Source organism: Falco biarmicus, chromosome 6, assembly GCF_023638135.1.
Source record: "Falco biarmicus isolate bFalBia1 chromosome 6, bFalBia1.pri, whole genome shotgun sequence".
NCBI lineage: Eukaryota > Metazoa > Chordata > Aves > Falconiformes > Falconidae > Falco > Falco biarmicus.
Window position 1 is genome coordinate 54672835 of NC_079293.1, and position 17523 is coordinate 54690357.

A 17523-nucleotide genomic window follows, 5' to 3' on the forward strand; every position below is an offset into this window, starting at 1 on the left:
GCAAGGCCGCGGAGCCCCGCGGCCCTCGCTAGGGTCGGGGCCGCCGCCCCCTCCCCCGGGCCGGGACGGCCCGGCGGTGCCGCCTGGCCTGGGGCGAGAGGGACGACTGTGGGCGAGCGGGGGTGACCGGGCTGTGAGGTGGGCAGGGCCGGGGCTGCGGTCGGTTGTGTCACCGCCACCCTTTCCCCCGCACCCATCGCCGTGACAGCCCCCCGGTGTCGTGGCCTTGGGCTTGGCGTTGACCCTGATGCTCCAAGGAGAGACTCGGGGCCTACAGCCGGGGTTTTACAGCAGCTGATGTCGAACCGTAAGGCAGGATGGCCACCTTTGCTGTGTTGAAATGCTCTCCGAGCTGTTCCAGATCCGAGGTGAGCAAAGCACATCAGTAGGAGGAAGGCAGATATAAAAATCACCTGTGTAAATAGTGAGCCTGGGCCTGGTGCATCAGGCCCCAGGCCCGACGTTATGACTGCTTGCCTGGTGAACCACCTACCGCTGCATCAGAAACGGGCACTTCTTGAAACTGTAGAAGGAAGCGAAGGGTTTCATCCTGCTTTGCATGGAATGCAAGGTTCTGTGTCTTGACTGAAGCTCATTTATAAAATCCCAGGATACTTTTCCAGGAGTGATGTGCTCACGTGTTGCGAGCCTCTCCACTGATGAACAAGCTGTGCAAAGGCAGCATGCCGTGCCAGCAGGGCGAGCAGAGCCCTCCTGGCCGATCGTCATCCAGGTGTGTGCTTTGCTGGCAGCACAGCCCTTCTGCTTGGAGCTTGAGGTTTTGTTCAAGTGCTGTTAATAGCAAAGAAGAAGAAAAAAAGTTATATGCTATATGTTAAAATTAGAAGAAAGTGATGCTAAATGGTGGCATTGTTACAAACTGTATTTGTGTTCCCGTCACGAAGACATCTCTTGTGATCTTGTATCTGAATATTAAGTAATGCTCTTTTTGGTGGCATACATTGAAGTGAAACTCTTTGGGGGAGGAGAGGAAAAAAAGGAGACCATGAGCTATATGTGGTCATTGGCATCCTGGTTGACCTCAGAGAGACTAGACATCCAGCACAGTCAGATTTTGTGCGAAGATACCTTCTGCCTCAATGTTCTTTACCTGAGCATTTGGTTCAAAGTGAACAAGCTGCTGTTAGGAACTGCTGGACATCTTGTGGTTCTGGTCCTGCTTCATTTTCCCATAACATGTTGTTTGTCTACTAGCAGTACAAGAAACTGTCATCTTGGGTCCGTTTTCAGCCCTCCTGTTCCCTCCCCTCCACAGTAGTTCCAGTGCCCAGTGCTTGTTTTCCTATCTACTGTCAGGCCTCTAAACACTCTGTGCACTCCTAGGGAACGTAATTCCCTTACTCAAGGCATTTCCTCAAGAACTGATATGTTATGTTACGCTTCTGAAAGCTATGTGCTTCCTTCACCTAGTTCCTTATAAATACCGGCGTGGATAAATTAGACAAGCATAATTTTTTTAGCTGTATATGCTGAGTGTTGGTGATACGTTACGCTTGATAGTATTTTAGGCTTCTGTAATTTAGTTTTGCACATTGGGCAGTTCTAAATGCCACTGTGTTATATTACATCTTTGTTTGTAGGGAAAATGGCTAAAACTAACCAGTGGCACAACCTAATAATTTTTTTTTCTTTCTAAAAAAACCCCCAACTTCTAGCCATTACACGATGTAAGCTTGACTTTGGTGTGTTTCAGGATGACTAATGTGGCAAGGCTAACAGAACTGGGCAGAATGGAACAAAAAATTGCCCTTTGTCATCTTTTATGTTAGTGTTGCTGCAGTAGAGCAAAGACAGTTTTAAATAAAATAAACTTTGCTTGCTTTTCCCTACCCTGTATGGTTTCAAGTTTGACTTCTGCCTGAAACTTGATGATAAAAGAAAATCTGGAAACTTTTTTTTTTCTTTCAGCAAAAGGAAGGATTTAATTTACTGCTATTTTGTTTGCTTGTTTATTATACTCCATGGTTGGTTTTGTATTATGGAAGTCTCCAGCCTGCCTTTGTGGACCAGGATTCCAGCACATTAGAAGTTGTAAAAACACCAAGCAGGAAATGCAATCTCTATCTTTAAATATTTCAGCCTAAATATAAGAGGAAAAAAATAGTTAAATTCAGAAAAAACTTCACCTCCCTCATCCCCACTAGAGGAAATAGTGACAGATTTAATGCTCATCTGTATATTGCAAAGTCAGTTGGTATGAGTCAGTTATAAGAATCCCTCAGGTGCTGTAACAGAGTACTTATCTTACAGCATAGGGTCTGCCCTTTATTCCAAGAGTGCTGGGGGTTTTTTTAAGGTTAATTTTGCTTGCTGCAAAGCTGCTGCTAAGGTCAGCAGGAGATGCTGTCTGAAGATGGTGATGTGTTTCAAGTTGGCTTAGGTAGGTGCCAGAGTCACTCCAGCGATTTACCTTGTCTCATCTCAGTATTCGGGTGGTAAAACCTACTGAGGTGAAATAGATCAAGCAGTGTTATGTTGCAGAAATTGTACTAATCATGGACGTAACCATGATACAAATTTCCTGTAGCTAACATTGTGACTGGCTGCAATATTTTTTTGCCAAAGTTTTTCAACAGTTTTTCATCTTTGCCTGTGTTTTCACCCTGTTTGAAGGGTTTTCACTCTTTCTGGCAGTAGTTTACAAAGGAAGTCCCATTTAGAAGTTATCTGGAGAAGCTTTGTTTCTGTGACTTTTATTTAGGAAAAAAAAATAATCACATACAAGTCCCATGACTTGCCTTTGGATATTTAAAGGCATTAAATCCTAGTTCAGATCAGCTTTAAATTTTCAAGTGTTTCTATGGAATGCAGCATGTACATTTTGTTCTTTGAAAGTGAAGGATCCCTGTAAACATTTCTAGGTACTGATGCTGAAGAATTGCTTAAACACTAAAATTATTGCTTAAGGATTCTTATCGTAGTGTATATGGGCTAGATTTATAGGACAGAAGGAAAACTTAAAATATCTAAATGAGAAAATACAGAATAGATTAGGTATTTATAAACTGTAGCAGACTGGAGCCTGCAAGATATTTAGGCAGCTACTGCTGAGATCTAATGTGTGCTGTGCTTCTCACACTGCATTATTTTGTCCTGATGGAACTTTTGAGAATGGCATTGGGGAGCTGCTCGGTGGTGGAGTTCCTGTATTCTTGTCTCTTTGTTCAACAGTGATCTGACTGGAAATACCAGAGGAAAAGTGTGTCTTTTCCTATGACTGACAAACAACTTTTCTAGAAAGCATGTTGATGATAAGGTTCATTTTTCGCTTGGATACGGAGTGACAGTGTGATGCAGGAAGCAGTTAATGCAGAAAATTAGGAAAAATGTATAGCAAACCTTTGAATTCTTTAAACTTCAGGTATGTACAGAGAGGTCTTGCTTCAATGAGTGTTGATGAAGTGTTCTGATTCTTTGTTTTGTTTGTGCCAGTAGTTCTTCAGACTTCCTTCAGCAGCTTGACAAGCCCAGTTGCCACTAGGTATACTTCCATTCAAAGACAGAGATGTTGAGTGGAAGATGAAAAGTACAATCAGAAGCTTACACCTGACTGAAACCTTTAGGGGAACTGAAGACTTACCACAGATGCAGCTCTGTTCCAGTTTGAATGCAAAGTGTACTTCCCTCAACTGCAGCAGGCTATTAACTTGCCCATTTTAAAAGTTATGCAGGCAATAATACCAAAATATGTCATGACAGGGTACTTAAATGCTGTGGAAGTGAGAAGGGGTAATTTCTATGGAAATTCAGAGTCTTGATGAATGAATGATCCTATCACCTTGGTATGGAAGGAAATGCTTGGTGCACGTTTGTTTCCTTGTGATTGAAACCCTGACCTTGTCAAAGTCATTAGCAAAACTCCAGTTGACTTCCCAAGGGCTCAGCTATCTGTGCTTTCAGAGGAGTTTGAGTAATTCATCGCTAACAAGCTAAGGGTGCGTGCGTAGAAGTAGGGTGTTAGTTTGGTTCAGATGCCCATGTTGCTGTGAGAGGTAGAATGGGGAGGATTCACACTTCCCATTTAATAATAATCAAATACAAAATGTATCTTCTCTATGAGCAGTTCAGTTTTGTTTTTCTTGACTTGGGGAGTTTGTGGTGAAGGCTGGAAGGTGATGAGAGCTGATGGCTGAACCATTACCTTTCTGTTTGTTCCCCAGACCAGTAGCTTACCTTGTTACCAACCTGTATTATTAATGTGCTCAGAAATAGCATTGCTGGTGGATTGATGAGTTTGTATGGAGTGAAACAGCTGTGAATTTACACTGCTATCCTTCAAATTTGCTATACATTTCAATTGAAATATGTGTGTTGATACAAAGAATTGTATCAACAATAAAAGAGATCTACACGTGCAGTCAAAAAGCTGAACTATATCCTGTGGACTTTGCAGTCATTCGTCTGAACATCCTCTCATTATGTGTTGTGTTTGGCTGCCCAACTATGTAGCTAGAAAGTGGAAAAGCTCAAAGTCTTATGTATTGTACAATTTGTCCATTTGTCAGCGTAGCTAGTTTAAAGAAACTTGGCTGTAGAAATTATCAAGACAAAAAAAGAAAGTCAATCACTTCTTTTGTCAAGACTTGGATGAAATATTCTGTGTCTATCTCTTGATTGTAATGCTGTTGCTGAGGACAGTGTTACAGGCAGCTGTCTGGTGAATACAAATATGAAGGAATTAAAACCAATTGTAAAGAACGATTTCAGTTAGTTCTGTAGGCTTTCTACAAAAGGTAATTTGGTCTTTTGATGTCTCTTCTCTCATACAGCTGCATTTTAATGTTTAACATTTAACATTAAATATAATATTTAATTAAATGCATTTTTAGCCAGTGCTAGTGATGTAGTTAGCATGCTACTAACATATCTAGAAATAGCTATAACTTTAAAAGAAATTGTCAACAGTTCTGAGAAATCTTCTTTTTCAAACTAGCTTATTTTAGGTGGCTTCTTTGGATTTTATGCCTACAATTGTATTTTCCACTAAATTTGTAGGTTTTCCTTACGTGTGAATACACCAAGGCATAGAGCCATTTATTTGCTGTGAAGTTTGCATGGGTTTGGTCTTACAATACAAATTCAATGAAATATTACCTAGAATTTCCAAAAAAGATCAAGGGTTGTTATGCCAGCCTCAGACCAGATAAGTGGGATTTAGGCTGGTTGACTGACTACGGTCTTCAGTCTGTGACCCAAAATAACTTGAATCTGCATGTGGTACAGACAAAGACAGGAAACAATACTGCAGAGAGCTAGCATGGCTTGGACGCTATTGTGCAGCAAGTATGTAGAAGAGTGCAGATACACTCCCTGTGGCCTCATCTGCAATCAGGTTGTTCATTACTAGGGGATACTTCAGGGCCTGAAAACTCCAAGCACAATTTGGGACCCTCATGCAGCAGCCATTTCAGAATCATGCAGGGTTTGTCTTCATGGTAGCTGCAGCTTATCCAACCAGCAGAGGTAACATAACCTGCAGGGCGGCAGGGACGAGCCTGACCTCTGTAGTTACATCCCTGGTGAAGTTCTGGTGGAAAGTGCCTGACCAGTGCAATGTCTTGGCAGCTCCACTCTAGAGATACTTCATATCAGAGAGAGGTGAAAACAGTCATGTTTAAAAAAAAAATAATCAGGATGTTGTTGTGCTGTTAATACAGGCATTTCCAAAGGTAAAAGAATATATTTAGCAACAAGGACTGTTTATTTGTTTTAAAAAAAGGTTCGTAAGGACTTGAGTCTTCAAACTGTAGCACAGCTGGTATCACACTTGACAAATCAGTTGGCCTTTTCATTTCCTTCTTTTCTTTTTAAACATTTAAATGTACTTTTTTTCTCTCCCTGAAACTGAATTTTGGCAGTACCTGTAACCAGAAGCTGACAGGCCAGGAGAAGAGGCTGGTGCTTGGAAGGCATGTGGTTTGGGTTGAACAGTGTAACTGCAGGGAACTGGTGAAGTTAAAATGTTCAACCCATGAAACTGGGGTGCAGGAGGGTGGAAAGGATAAAGTTAAGACTAAGCACAGCCTGGGTGAAACTGGGGGATTGTGTTGGGTGTGCATGTGTTTGATTAGCCTGCATTCTCACTGCAGAACAGATAAATTGCCACTGCATGTTATCCTTAGGTGTGTACTGTTAATTTAGATTTAGAGTATCTTTGAGCTTGTGGTGAAATGGGGTCTGTATGGATGGAAAGAAGGCTAAGACATCTCTAGTAGTTACATGCTGCATGATGGTATATGTGGGCTTTTAGATCAAATGAATTGGTGTGTATTTGTGTTGTCAGATTTTGATCTGTTTAGATAAGATATGATAGCTCTGGGTGCAAAAAAACCCCACCTCTAAAAATGGATTTGTATACCCACGTTGTTGAAGAATTAGTTTGTATTGAGAAACACAGCAGCTGAAACAGGATAAAACAAATGATTGCTGTTTAAAGGGAAGTAGGTACCTCCTTCATTCTGATCTCTTGTGTGATATCTGCTGGATTTTCTTCCAGTGGTTTATATATGCTAGGTTTTATTGGTGGGATGGGTGATGCATGGTATGGAAATAACCATATAATTGGCTTGGGATGTAATTCATCAGAGGACTTGGCATGGACATAAAATGTACAGCTTTTTTCTGGAATGGCAGCTAATGAAAATGCGTACTTCTTCTTTGCTTACAGTGGGGGAAATACATAACAAGTTTGTCAACTGATGTAATTTCTGTGATATAGCTGCTGTAGAGTAATTGCAGATCTGAAGCCATGTGTATTACTAAGAATCTTAATAGATTTATTACAGGAAATTCAAAAAGGATGTCATATTCTTATTTAATACTTTTCCAAGAAAGCATTCCCTTAAATTCTGCATTTGCAGTACTGTGTTTTTGGAGAGGCTAAATGATAGTATATGGAGTTTTCTGTAATCTTTTCCTGTGTATTATTCTTTAAGATTACGAAGACATTTGTAAACCAATGACCAAGACATAACTCTGTTTTCTGGGGTGGGGGGGTTGGTGTCCTTAACAGGTGGAGACTGTCTGCCTTATTCCCATCGTGGATGACTGTGACAGCAAATCTACTCAGCCATGTCGTACAGTGCAGGTTTTGGGGATCCTAATCAACTAGCCCAACGCATAACTTCTAACATCCAGAAGATCACACAATGCTGTAAGTTGCATTTATGAATGTTTTATGTAGAACTTTAATAATGGTGGTGCCCTCCATTCAAAGTTAGCTTCTCAGATCCGTTCATGGGGATTCATTCTTTGACTTCATCTGCTCATTTGACAGATTTGTGGCACCCCACACAGCAGATGGTAGATTGAGATGTTTGCTGAGCAAGGATTATGTCAAATATTTCCTGGAGCTTGAATTGTTTAGCAGGGACAGAAGCTGTGCCTTGCAGCTTACCCTTGGAAGTATATATTAGATATGAAATAAGATTTTGCAAGTTTTAATATACCTGTGCTTAGATTAATGCCACCTAATTTTTTTAGCCACCTAACAGGAGTGTTTGTGTTAGCAGTAAGTTAGGCTGCTAAGATTTTCAGTCCTTTTCCCTTACCCTCCGTTTTCCATTATATTTTTAATGTGTGTGTATATATAAAGCAAATAGAACTTGATCTCACAAATTAAGCCAAGTGTACTGTTCATCAGAAGGGAGCTAACCACAAATAGCATATGGCTAGGTTTTGACATGCATGTTTTTAATGTTGTGCAGGACATAGTGTGCATGAATAAACCGGTAATTTATTATTAGAATTCATTTGCAGTTTTGTTTGGTGAAGTATGTCAGTTTTTATGAAAACTTCGATCTTTGTTTCTCAAGACAAGTTCTAGGAGTTGGTGTTTATAGCACAAATTAATGGCACAGATTGGGCTTTTGCCTGGTTTTTCATCTACTTTTTATTTCTTCCAGAAAGAATTTCTTTAAATCTCAACAGGAAGAAAAATTGCAATTTTGCTTTATTGAAAAGTTTCTGTTCATCTGGGTTGTATTTCCTCAACTTAAAATTCTCAAACTGTCTCTATAAAAGCTCTTGTACTTTGTTTCCTAAAATCTGCTCAGTGAACTCAGTCTCATGGTTTCTAACTTGGTATTCCAGAGAGGCCTGCCAATTGTGTCAGATACTGAGGGTCCAAGATGTAAAAAAGAAGTCTCAGTTGTCAGGTGAAAATGTAAAGTGAAATCAGTGGTTGAAACTGGAGCACTGTGAAAGCAGTCTCTGAACGTAATTAACCAACTTGTCCTGGATGCAGTGAGTCCTTAGTCTCATCCTGCCTCTTCCATCTCCCTTCTTGCTTCTGCTGTGTCTCCCTTCATGACAAACAAGGCATACTGAAAGCAAGCCGCCGAGGCTTAGGAGAGACATGCCACAAGGCTTACCTGCAATCCTGCTTTCCTTTCCTTTTTTGAAATTTAGATGGCTAAAATATGAGCAATAGACAGGTCTTCTGCCATTCCAAGACCCAGACCCAAATCTTTCTTAGCCCTACTGCTGCCTGGCTTCAGAAACAGGAGCTTTGCCTTTAAAAGCTCCAGCCAAGCGCTTTTCAAGGACTGGTAGGTACACAGCTGGATTCAGTCCCTCATTCTTCTGTGGATCTGACTGAACTGTAGCCACCCAGTTACTCTTACAGTCCATTCTCTTCTGGTAGATTTTATGAGGATCTGGATTCCATGGGCGCACTGAACATGTTTTCTGGACTGAGCTCTCTAAGGGCTTATGTACACTTTTTTTTAGCTGTTTTGTTTCCATGTGTAGTATGTGTCTAGGTTTCTGTTCGAAGGTGTGAGCTGCAGGAACTTCCAGGTCAAATGGGGAGAAACCTGCAAGCTTAGGGACCTATAGTGCTAGACAGCTGCTGAGCAGGTGTCTCATAAACTGCAATTTGCGATCTTGGTTAGGGAGGGAGAGGGACAGAAATAGAAATCTTGACCCTAAATCCATGTATTTCCTTCTAAGCAGTTGTCTTGATTTTGCACTTCTGTCCAGAAATGCTTAGCATTTGTGAGATGTGTCAACACGTTTGAAATCTTGGTTAACCTGGACTTGTGTAGATATTCTGGTTTTCAGAGTGAGATTAATAGAGTGAGAGAGTTGTTTCAAATTACCGAACCATTTCAGGAGGTTCATCAATACTAATTTACACTTGTACTAACATGTAAGCAAACTGTGAATACTACTACAGAGATATAGATGAGATACAGATCAGTTGGAAGGAAGCTGGCCCTTTAACTTGTGAGAGAAACACAAAAGCACTTCCTATATTAGACAACATTCTGCTGCCAAGATTTCATAATACACCAGGGTTTTATAGGAAGTAACATTGGTCAGAACAAGTTTTTACTGTAACGTTTCTTCAGGGTTGAATTATTACAAATACCTCCTCTAAGTAATAAATTTGATGGTTCTTGATTAACTGTTTTTAATATGCCATACATATTTAATATGTATACAAGTAAAATACATATATTAAATACCTCAAATTTCATAACGCATCCACATCAGGCTGCTGTTGTATCAGTACTTCTGATCCTTACCTTCCATCACGTTCATGTAGCCCACTGTTACTGATTGGCAAGCAAAGCTCATCTCTGTGCTGGTTTAGCACACCAATAATTGAATTGCAAGAAAGTATGCTTTTTGGTTTGGGTTCTGTGTTAATGGAGAGAACCTTTATTTGTTTCAGGTAACAGCTGGGTTAATTTGGCACACTTTCAACTGGAAAGAACAGGTTTTGTTGATTTGTTGATCCAATCATGCAGTTAATTGTTGTGTTAAAGATGTGCTAAGAGTTGTAAATTGCTTCTGCCTTGCCTGAACTCTGGTGAACCACTACAGTAAATGCTGTCTGTAGTGGGCTGTTTGAGTTTCTTTGGAGGGGAGGGTGTTGGTGGGTCGTTTTTAGGACCTTGAAGATATAATTGAGCTAGCTAACGGAAGGCAGCATACACTGCTGTCTGCACTCTGAGCTCTCTTGGAAACTTAAGTCAGCAGGGCAAACAATATGCGTTTGGGATCCCAAACCCCAGAACATTCTATGAAAAGAAGGTTCTTTCAGCTGTTCTTTAAACAAGGATCTGTTTTGTGTCTCCAGCATTTCTGCAGAAATAAGTGATTATAACACCACTTAGCAACATCTAGGGAACAAAGTCTACTCTCCTAATCCTGAAACTCATGTTTTATCAGTGACATCTCCAAGCTGAGAGATTTAGGGAACTAGTCTGCCAAGCAGTTCTCCATGCCTTTTGTTAAAACTGTTCCACTGAGTGGCTGGAATTGCAAAACTTAAGGTTCTTGTTGACATCTGATGTAGAGCAGCAGGTCTCGGGCAGGCGAGAGGGAGGGTTAGGCTCTCGTTTTGGAGAATCCATGTGAGTCTGAGCAGTGCTCTAATATGTGAGGAGCCTGAATTACCTGTGCTTGAACGAGCTGCAGTCTTGTGTGCTGAACCTCAGCGACGTTAGTGATGCCTGCAGGCTATGTCTCAGTGGTTTGGTTTTGGTTCTGTGTTAACAGCGATGAGAAGCAGATCTGTGAACAGCTAAGGAAACTTCAGAATTAAACAATAAAACCAAAGAAGTGTATAATGAGCTTTGGCACCTGTTAGGCAGCTGCTACATTTCTGTCTTACTAGAACACGACTTATGATTAAAGTTTGAAAGTCTGTCTGTTCAGAATCTGGTCCAAAGTAACTGTATTTCTTATTCCAGGCCTATCTTATATCTGTTTATAAAATCTAGATGACACACATTGTGTTGGAATTCTAAAATATATGCATTTAAAGGTGGTTGAGATTTGTCCCTAACTTTCTGAATATGGAGCACATAAGGAACGATGCAAGGTATAGAGTTCCAACCTGTCTGGGCCTTGCAGATGGAGAACCTATAATCAAGGTGTTTTAATCAGTGTTTGCTGAAGGAGCGGTAGTTCCAGAACTGGGTTTCATAGGTTACACTCTCACTTAATGTGGGAGCTTAATGGCAGCTGCTGCCAACTTGAGAGAAATCTCAATGCCTTCCTTCAATACTTCCTTGAAATATTTCCTGTTGGTCACTCATTTACAGCAACTGGATAGACAAGAAATGAGTGCAATGCACAGAAACAAAATGAGCTAACAAAAAATATCTTTGTGTCAAAACATGTCCTGCCTGCTTAAAAATCTGTATTTCTACGAGACATGTTCATTTACCATACTAACGATATGCCTAGTAGGATGAGAGCCTTGAGTCCATACTGTGAGTTTTTTTCTTAAACTTTTTTCCCTCTTCCTCTCTTGAAGAGCATGTAGCAAATTGTACAAGAAGAAATCTGATCTTCCAACAAACAGAAAAATGAAAGTAGAATAAGTAAAACAAACAAAAAGCCCAATTTGAAAGCTTTAAATATGTTCAAACTTCTTAAACCGTGAAGGTGAGGGGGAACAGTTCTTTGAAATCTAATGGTTTTCTGCTTTTTAAAGAATTGATTCCTGTATGTAGTAAAATGAGGGAAAGTATTTTGTTTAAAAAGATATTCCCAAGAGGGAGCAAAATGGGATTTGCATTTGGCTACGGGGATAACTCCACACTTAGACGAGTAGGAAGAATATGCCTAGAATAGGGGGCTCTTCTGCTCAGCTGGAAAGATTTGACTCGTGTCTCTGACAAGAACTGTGCAAGAAGTAGTAACCAGCTGTGGTTTTTCCTCTCCCCACATACTTCTTGTTCTTGAGTGTCTCTCCCATGTATGGGTCATTGAGGAAGCAGACTTCGATGCCTTTGTTTTGCTTTGCTCCTAATATTTTCTTCATAGCTACCAAATACATCATTCAGTGCAATTCCTGAAGAAAAGCAACAGCACTACAGGCTAGATGAAAACTTATCACGTCTCTACTGGCATCTTAGGTGAGGCTTTGGGAACTGTTGGTTTAGAAGCAGTTCTAGTATGCTGCCTTTTGCTTGGGAACACAGAACAAAGCCTGGCATTGATAAAGTACACCCAGTCTTTGAGTTTTAGAAAATTTCTGGTTTGCAAACTGTAATCAGCTACAGAACCTATGCTAAATGAAGTGAGGCATTCATATTCTCTCTTTACTTCTCTCTTCCCCACTCCACCAGTTTATAAAGGTCGTGGCTGGATTTTGTGCAGTGGTAGTTCCAAAGTCAGTAAGAATGGCATTATCTACCCTTGCTCACTATTGGCAAGGTCAGTGATAGGGTATTTGACTTGTTCATGCACAGTGAAAATCAGCCCAGCTGGAGAAACGTATGCTGTGCATACTGCAAGACAATTAAAATAAAATAAAATTCAGTAGCTGCAATCCACATATGGCTAGAGGGAGTCTGCCTGGCTTTGAGAGATACTTTCTCATAAGGACTCTTGCCTTCTGCTGACTTTTTTCCTGTCTGTTAAGGTAGTGCAACCATCAATTCATATAGAGCACATTCCCAGAAAGTCAGCTTCAACCAGCAGAGATCCCTCTGTCATGTGATGTCTCTTCTGTGACACAAGTTTACCCAGTTTCTGTTGCGTCCCAGATTTTCTGTAAGCCGGTATTTTTGCTGAAATTTTACTAAAATGGGAGTTTAATTACATCAGTCGTACAATTTTCCCTTTCACTTTATGTAATTGTAGAAAATCATAAGCATAGATTCACTTATCATAAGACCCTGAAGAATAACAGAACCCTGATATATGCCTTTTATTTGTGGTTTAAGCCCAGTAGGTAGCTAAAACACGCTGAAACATTAATGAAAAACTATCTGCCACTATGTAGCACCAACAAATTTGCATGATTATCCTTTAGCTACAGAAGGATACAGATGGACAGGTGAAAAGCAAATGAAATTGCCAAACTGTTGAAATCTGAGCCTGTATGAAAACAAAACTCTGTTTTGTCTATATTTAAAATGTGGTTTTGTACATGTGTGGTTTTAAAGCAAATAGGCTTAAAGTAGATCTTGTTGAGACTTCTAACAATGATATTGTCAGAAATTTCCAATTAGCTGCTGTTAACCAGAATTTAACTTTGTGGGAAGATTCTAGTTGCAATAAATTTTTATTTTTAATGTTGTTTCTGTTGAAGTTTCAGTAAAACCTGGAAAAGGCTGGTTATTTAGGGGTTTTAAGCACCTATTATGGTCCTCCACATTCCATTTTGTGGGCTTTTCCAAGGCTGAGCAATTGAACTTGAATCTGCTATACCCAAGTCATAACCTGAATATGGAGGATAATAGGAGAAGGAATTCAGATACTTTGGGTCAAATGCCTATCTTTCTGCAAGAAGGTGAGGTCATGAAGCCCACAGTTCTTCTGGGGTCTTTGGACTGGTGTCCTGGATTTGATTCCTCTAGTGAACTGTCACCTTTGATTAAAGTAGGGTTAGCAAGGTGTACAACACTGTGGCATTGTGATTTATTTAAAGTTTTAGTGAGTGTGAACTACACTAGTAGCTTTAAAGAGATGCTTATGCTCATACAGAAAACTTTAATCTGCTGAATTTATTGCCACTACATTAGGTTGCTTTGTGTAACAGTTTTATAAAAGATTGATCCAGGAATGTTTTCGGCAGCATCTGTCCATCTTTAGTCAAGTACCCTCAGTTTAAGTGCAGAAAGAAAACATGTTGAATTGGATTTGGATAAATCGAGGGGGTCTGTTGTCACAAGACAGTTTGAACTGATGTAATTTTTACAAATAATTCTTCTATTCCAATAACCTGCTCTGAAGTGACTCTAAAGTTTATTAGATTCTACACAACTTAATCTGTAACTGGATGTGCTGTTTGTTGACTCACTTGTTCAGCTGGAAACAAGAAGGAGATTTCTTCATAGTTACCCTAAAGGTGGCAGCGAGCGTAAGGTCTTTGACAAAGCATTTTTGAATGTGACTGTCCTGGTGTTGTATTTACTGCTTATTTGCCTTATGAATCCATAGCTGAGCCTGAACCTCATGTGGAGCAGACTTTGCATGTGGTATGCACAAAGGAACACTTTGCTGATTCTGTTTATTCTGCTTGGGCTCAGGAACTAGGAAAAAGACTGAAAATCAATGGCTTTAAGTTCTCATTATCAGTTTTAGTCCTGTGAACGTTATTCGGTGAGTTAAACCTTATCTGTCCCTTTTTAAATAAAAGGTGGAGGGGACATGACACCCTCACCATTACAGTTGATACTCAGGAACAGCCGTAGCTGCTGGTTGGAACAGTGTTCTGCTCCTCCTTCCTGTGATAGGTCCTAAGCCTTGTGGTTCTGTAAGGCAGGTTTCCTTGTACTCACCCTGCCTGCTTATCTGGTTCTTGTCCTCTGCAGTACAATGCCTTGGCGTTTGTTCCTCCTGTTGGTGCTGGTGTTTTTTCCAAGCACACCCAATGGGTGCTGCATTTCCTGTGGAAGCAATTAGACTGTAGCTTTATGAAACTGGGCAATGTGGTGGCTCAGGCTTGGACTGTAGCACTGAAGAAAACTGCTGCTGCATGGCTATGATGCAATCTTGTGTGATCCAAGTAAGAAATGAGATTCTAGGTTGCAAAGGGATAATAAGCAGCACTCATTAAATGTATTTTTTACTCCTAGTTTCATACTTCTATGTTGTAGCCTTCTCTTTAGAACTCTGGTTGATTCACCTTACTTTCCAGCTGTAAAGCTGCAACAAGCTTGGTCATGGCCACTTGAGGATTTAAAGTTTGGTTAAATAGAGTGGAGGTTGAGATAGGAAGACGGCTGGTCGTAGGTAACCTGGGAAAGCTTCTGTCCTGTAGCCTGTTCAGTGTTCCAAAGTACAACCATCCTCAGTTTCCCTTGTCGCATGCTAGGGATGAGCATGGTGCTTGGACACTTCTTAGTGTCTGCCAGAGAAGTTGGGTGATCTGCAGTCTGCTCTTCATTTCCCTCCTCTTAGTTAGTTCTTTGCCTTTCAAACATTAGGATTTTACTGAAGGGTTTGGTTGGGTTTTTTCCCCGCCTTTTTTTCTGCAACAATACTGTGGTGTTATAGCCTGTACAGTGACTACTAATTCTCAGTTGGAGATAACATTGTTTGCTCCTGTGTTCTTAAAAGTAAGAAGTTGTTTATGTTTTGGTCTTCATTGTATTACTTTATTTATTTGTATCTTTATTTTAAGTTGGAAACTTTCTGTGTGATCCTTAACATTTTCATATTCAAGGAGCAGAACCAGTAGTTACGCCAACTTGGATTTACCTGTGATAATGGAACAGCTTTGCAGAGCCAGCTGAAAAACAAGGGAAGAGGAGGAGAAAGGAGATTTCCTATCCAGCTAAAAGCTAGCTGTTAAGCAAAGATAGTGTGTGATCCAATATGTGAAATATGTCTTTATTTACAGAAAAATAGTATGTGTGGCAGATCTGGCAGGAGCATGTTTCTCAAATACTTTTACCTGTTAAAAAATTTAAGTGTTTCCGCTGTAAATCTCACTACTTCTGTAACTCAGGTAGAGAAAAGGAGGTCTTCTATGTGAGATACTATTTTTTTGATGTGCCCTTTTTTTTGTTCTCTAACTAGAGGGAGAGCTTTCACTGACTAGAAATGGAACCACTGTTTGGCTTAGTAAAAGTAAACATGAACTGACTCTCAAATAATTTTCTCTGCAGGAATTCAGGTTAGGTCTTAATTGTTTCTCTGGCTCATCATTAACCATGTCTGACCTGTTTCGGAGCATGTGACTGTTCTGAGAATAGCTTTCATCAGCTAATAGTTTTGTATTATGAGATCTAGACAAAGAGATTTCACAAAGACAAGTGAAAAGCCTTACTGACATTATATTGCTTCTTTATGATACAAGACTCATTTTTAGGTGGAAAGAATGAGATTCTTTTCATTTACATGTGAGACAGCAGTTGCTTGGAGGAAATACATTTTGCTTGCGTGGTATCATGTACCCTGCTTCCTGCACCTGCTCAAATCCCAAGGGGGACTTGCCTTCTGTGCTGGCTCCTTGCCAGCCCACAGCTGGCAAGGTGCTGCTCCTGCAGGTTTGCAGGATAAGCCCTGGAAGACTTGTTGAGCTTCATTATATGCAAACATCTACCCCAGGGGTCCTCAAACTACAGCCCACGGGCTGGATATGGCCCCCCAGGGTCCTCAATCCAGCCCCCAGTATTTACAGACCCCCCTGCCCCCCCCGCCGGGGGTTGGGGGGGGGAAAACAAGCAGCCGCAGATGGCTGCCTGCCGCTGCATCCGCGCGCCGGCCCCCTGGTTAAACAGTTTGAGGACCCCTGATCTACCCTGATCTCCAGTGTGGAAGTGGCCACAGGAGTCTGCGTGCCTGTGACGGAGACTGCTGTATCCTGGTAACTTTGGCGAAGAATGCCTACGTGCACACAACGTGTGCCCTTCTGCAGCTCCTGAGCAAAGTCCAGCCGTTAGCTGTTTGTATCCAAGGAACCCGAGCTAAAGTATCAGATTTTGCACTGAAATGTGTTAAAATTGTGCACAAGGCCCAGTTGGGCTCTGTTGCAGGATTAGTGATGCCCAGAAGGACAGGAGGGACCTCTGGTAGTTGTATTACTCCTGTCTTTCAGAGCTCCTTAGGAAGCTGGAAGAATCAGGAAGTGCGAAAGGGAGAACTAAAGGGTGAGGTAACCTAAGAACCTGTTGAAACTGTGCTCTGATCTTTGGTCCCTGACTGTTACCAGTATGTTTATAGTGCAGAGCTAGGGCCTTGTGAGTTGGGCCTAAGACTTTGGCTCTCCAGGACACTTGAGCATTACTGATGGATTGAGAGGTACCAAAGCAGCTGCCAGGTGCCTTGATGTGCCAGCCTGGACTCCCTGCACAGGGGTGAAAAGCTGGTTAAACGAGGGAGGCAGCACCCTTACGAATTCCACCATCAGCAGTGAAGCAGGAACTTAGGGGCCTTTGTTTTATGAAAAGTAATCCCAGGTTTTCCAGTAGTTTTGCTCTCCTCCTTCAGTGCCAAGGCCCTCTCCCTGCTTGTTTCCCAAATGGAGCAGTGGAAGGAACCAGCAGAGGTGTTTCTACACTCTGACCTTCAGGAGGAGAGGCTAAGGCTATCCTGCTTTTCCCTTGAGGAGAGGAAGTGATACTGACTTTTCAACTGAGAAGTTTTGAAACCAGTTCTTGGTTTCAGTCAAGTTCTGTAAGATCTCTGTGTCTACAGGTGAGGAAACCAGACACTTTACCTCTGTGATCCAGGTGGTAATATCTTAAAGCCTATTTTAAATTTTGTTTATCAGTAAAGCTGTACAAGTTCATGAGTCTGGACGAGTCATGGAATCATAGACTGCCAGGTTGGAAGGGGCCTCAATGATCATCTGGTCTAACCTTTCTTGGAAAAAACATGGTCTAGACAAGATGGCCCAGCAATCTGTCCTGCTGAATCTTAAGTGTCCATTGTCTGTGGTTTAGGTGGTTTTGTGATTATATGTATAATATTATATCAAATGTCTGCATGAGTAGTAGCCACAGTGAGAAATCTGTAAAAAACCAAGCCAAACCAAAAGAATTAGAAGACTATAAAGAAATACATTTTTAAGCCTGTATACACTCC

The 17523-nt window shown here is 41.0% G+C and overlaps 1 protein-coding gene across 3 annotated transcripts in view; it reads left to right on the forward strand.

Annotated features, from left to right (window-relative positions):
- STX7 (syntaxin 7) overlaps positions 1 to 17523 on the forward strand; it is a 32970-nt gene that overhangs the window by 268 nt on the left and 15179 nt on the right. For 2 of the 3 annotated variants that reach the window (XM_056342826.1, XM_056342828.1), the window contains exon 2: positions 7034 to 7174. In XM_056342826.1, coding sequence (XP_056198801.1) covers positions 7093 to 7174 — 82 coding nt within the window. In that variant the 5' untranslated portion in view covers positions 7034 to 7092. Of the gene's footprint in view, positions 1 to 217; positions 369 to 7033; positions 7175 to 17523 lie in introns of those variants that run through there. The other variant, XM_056342825.1, reaches the window with a different exon arrangement.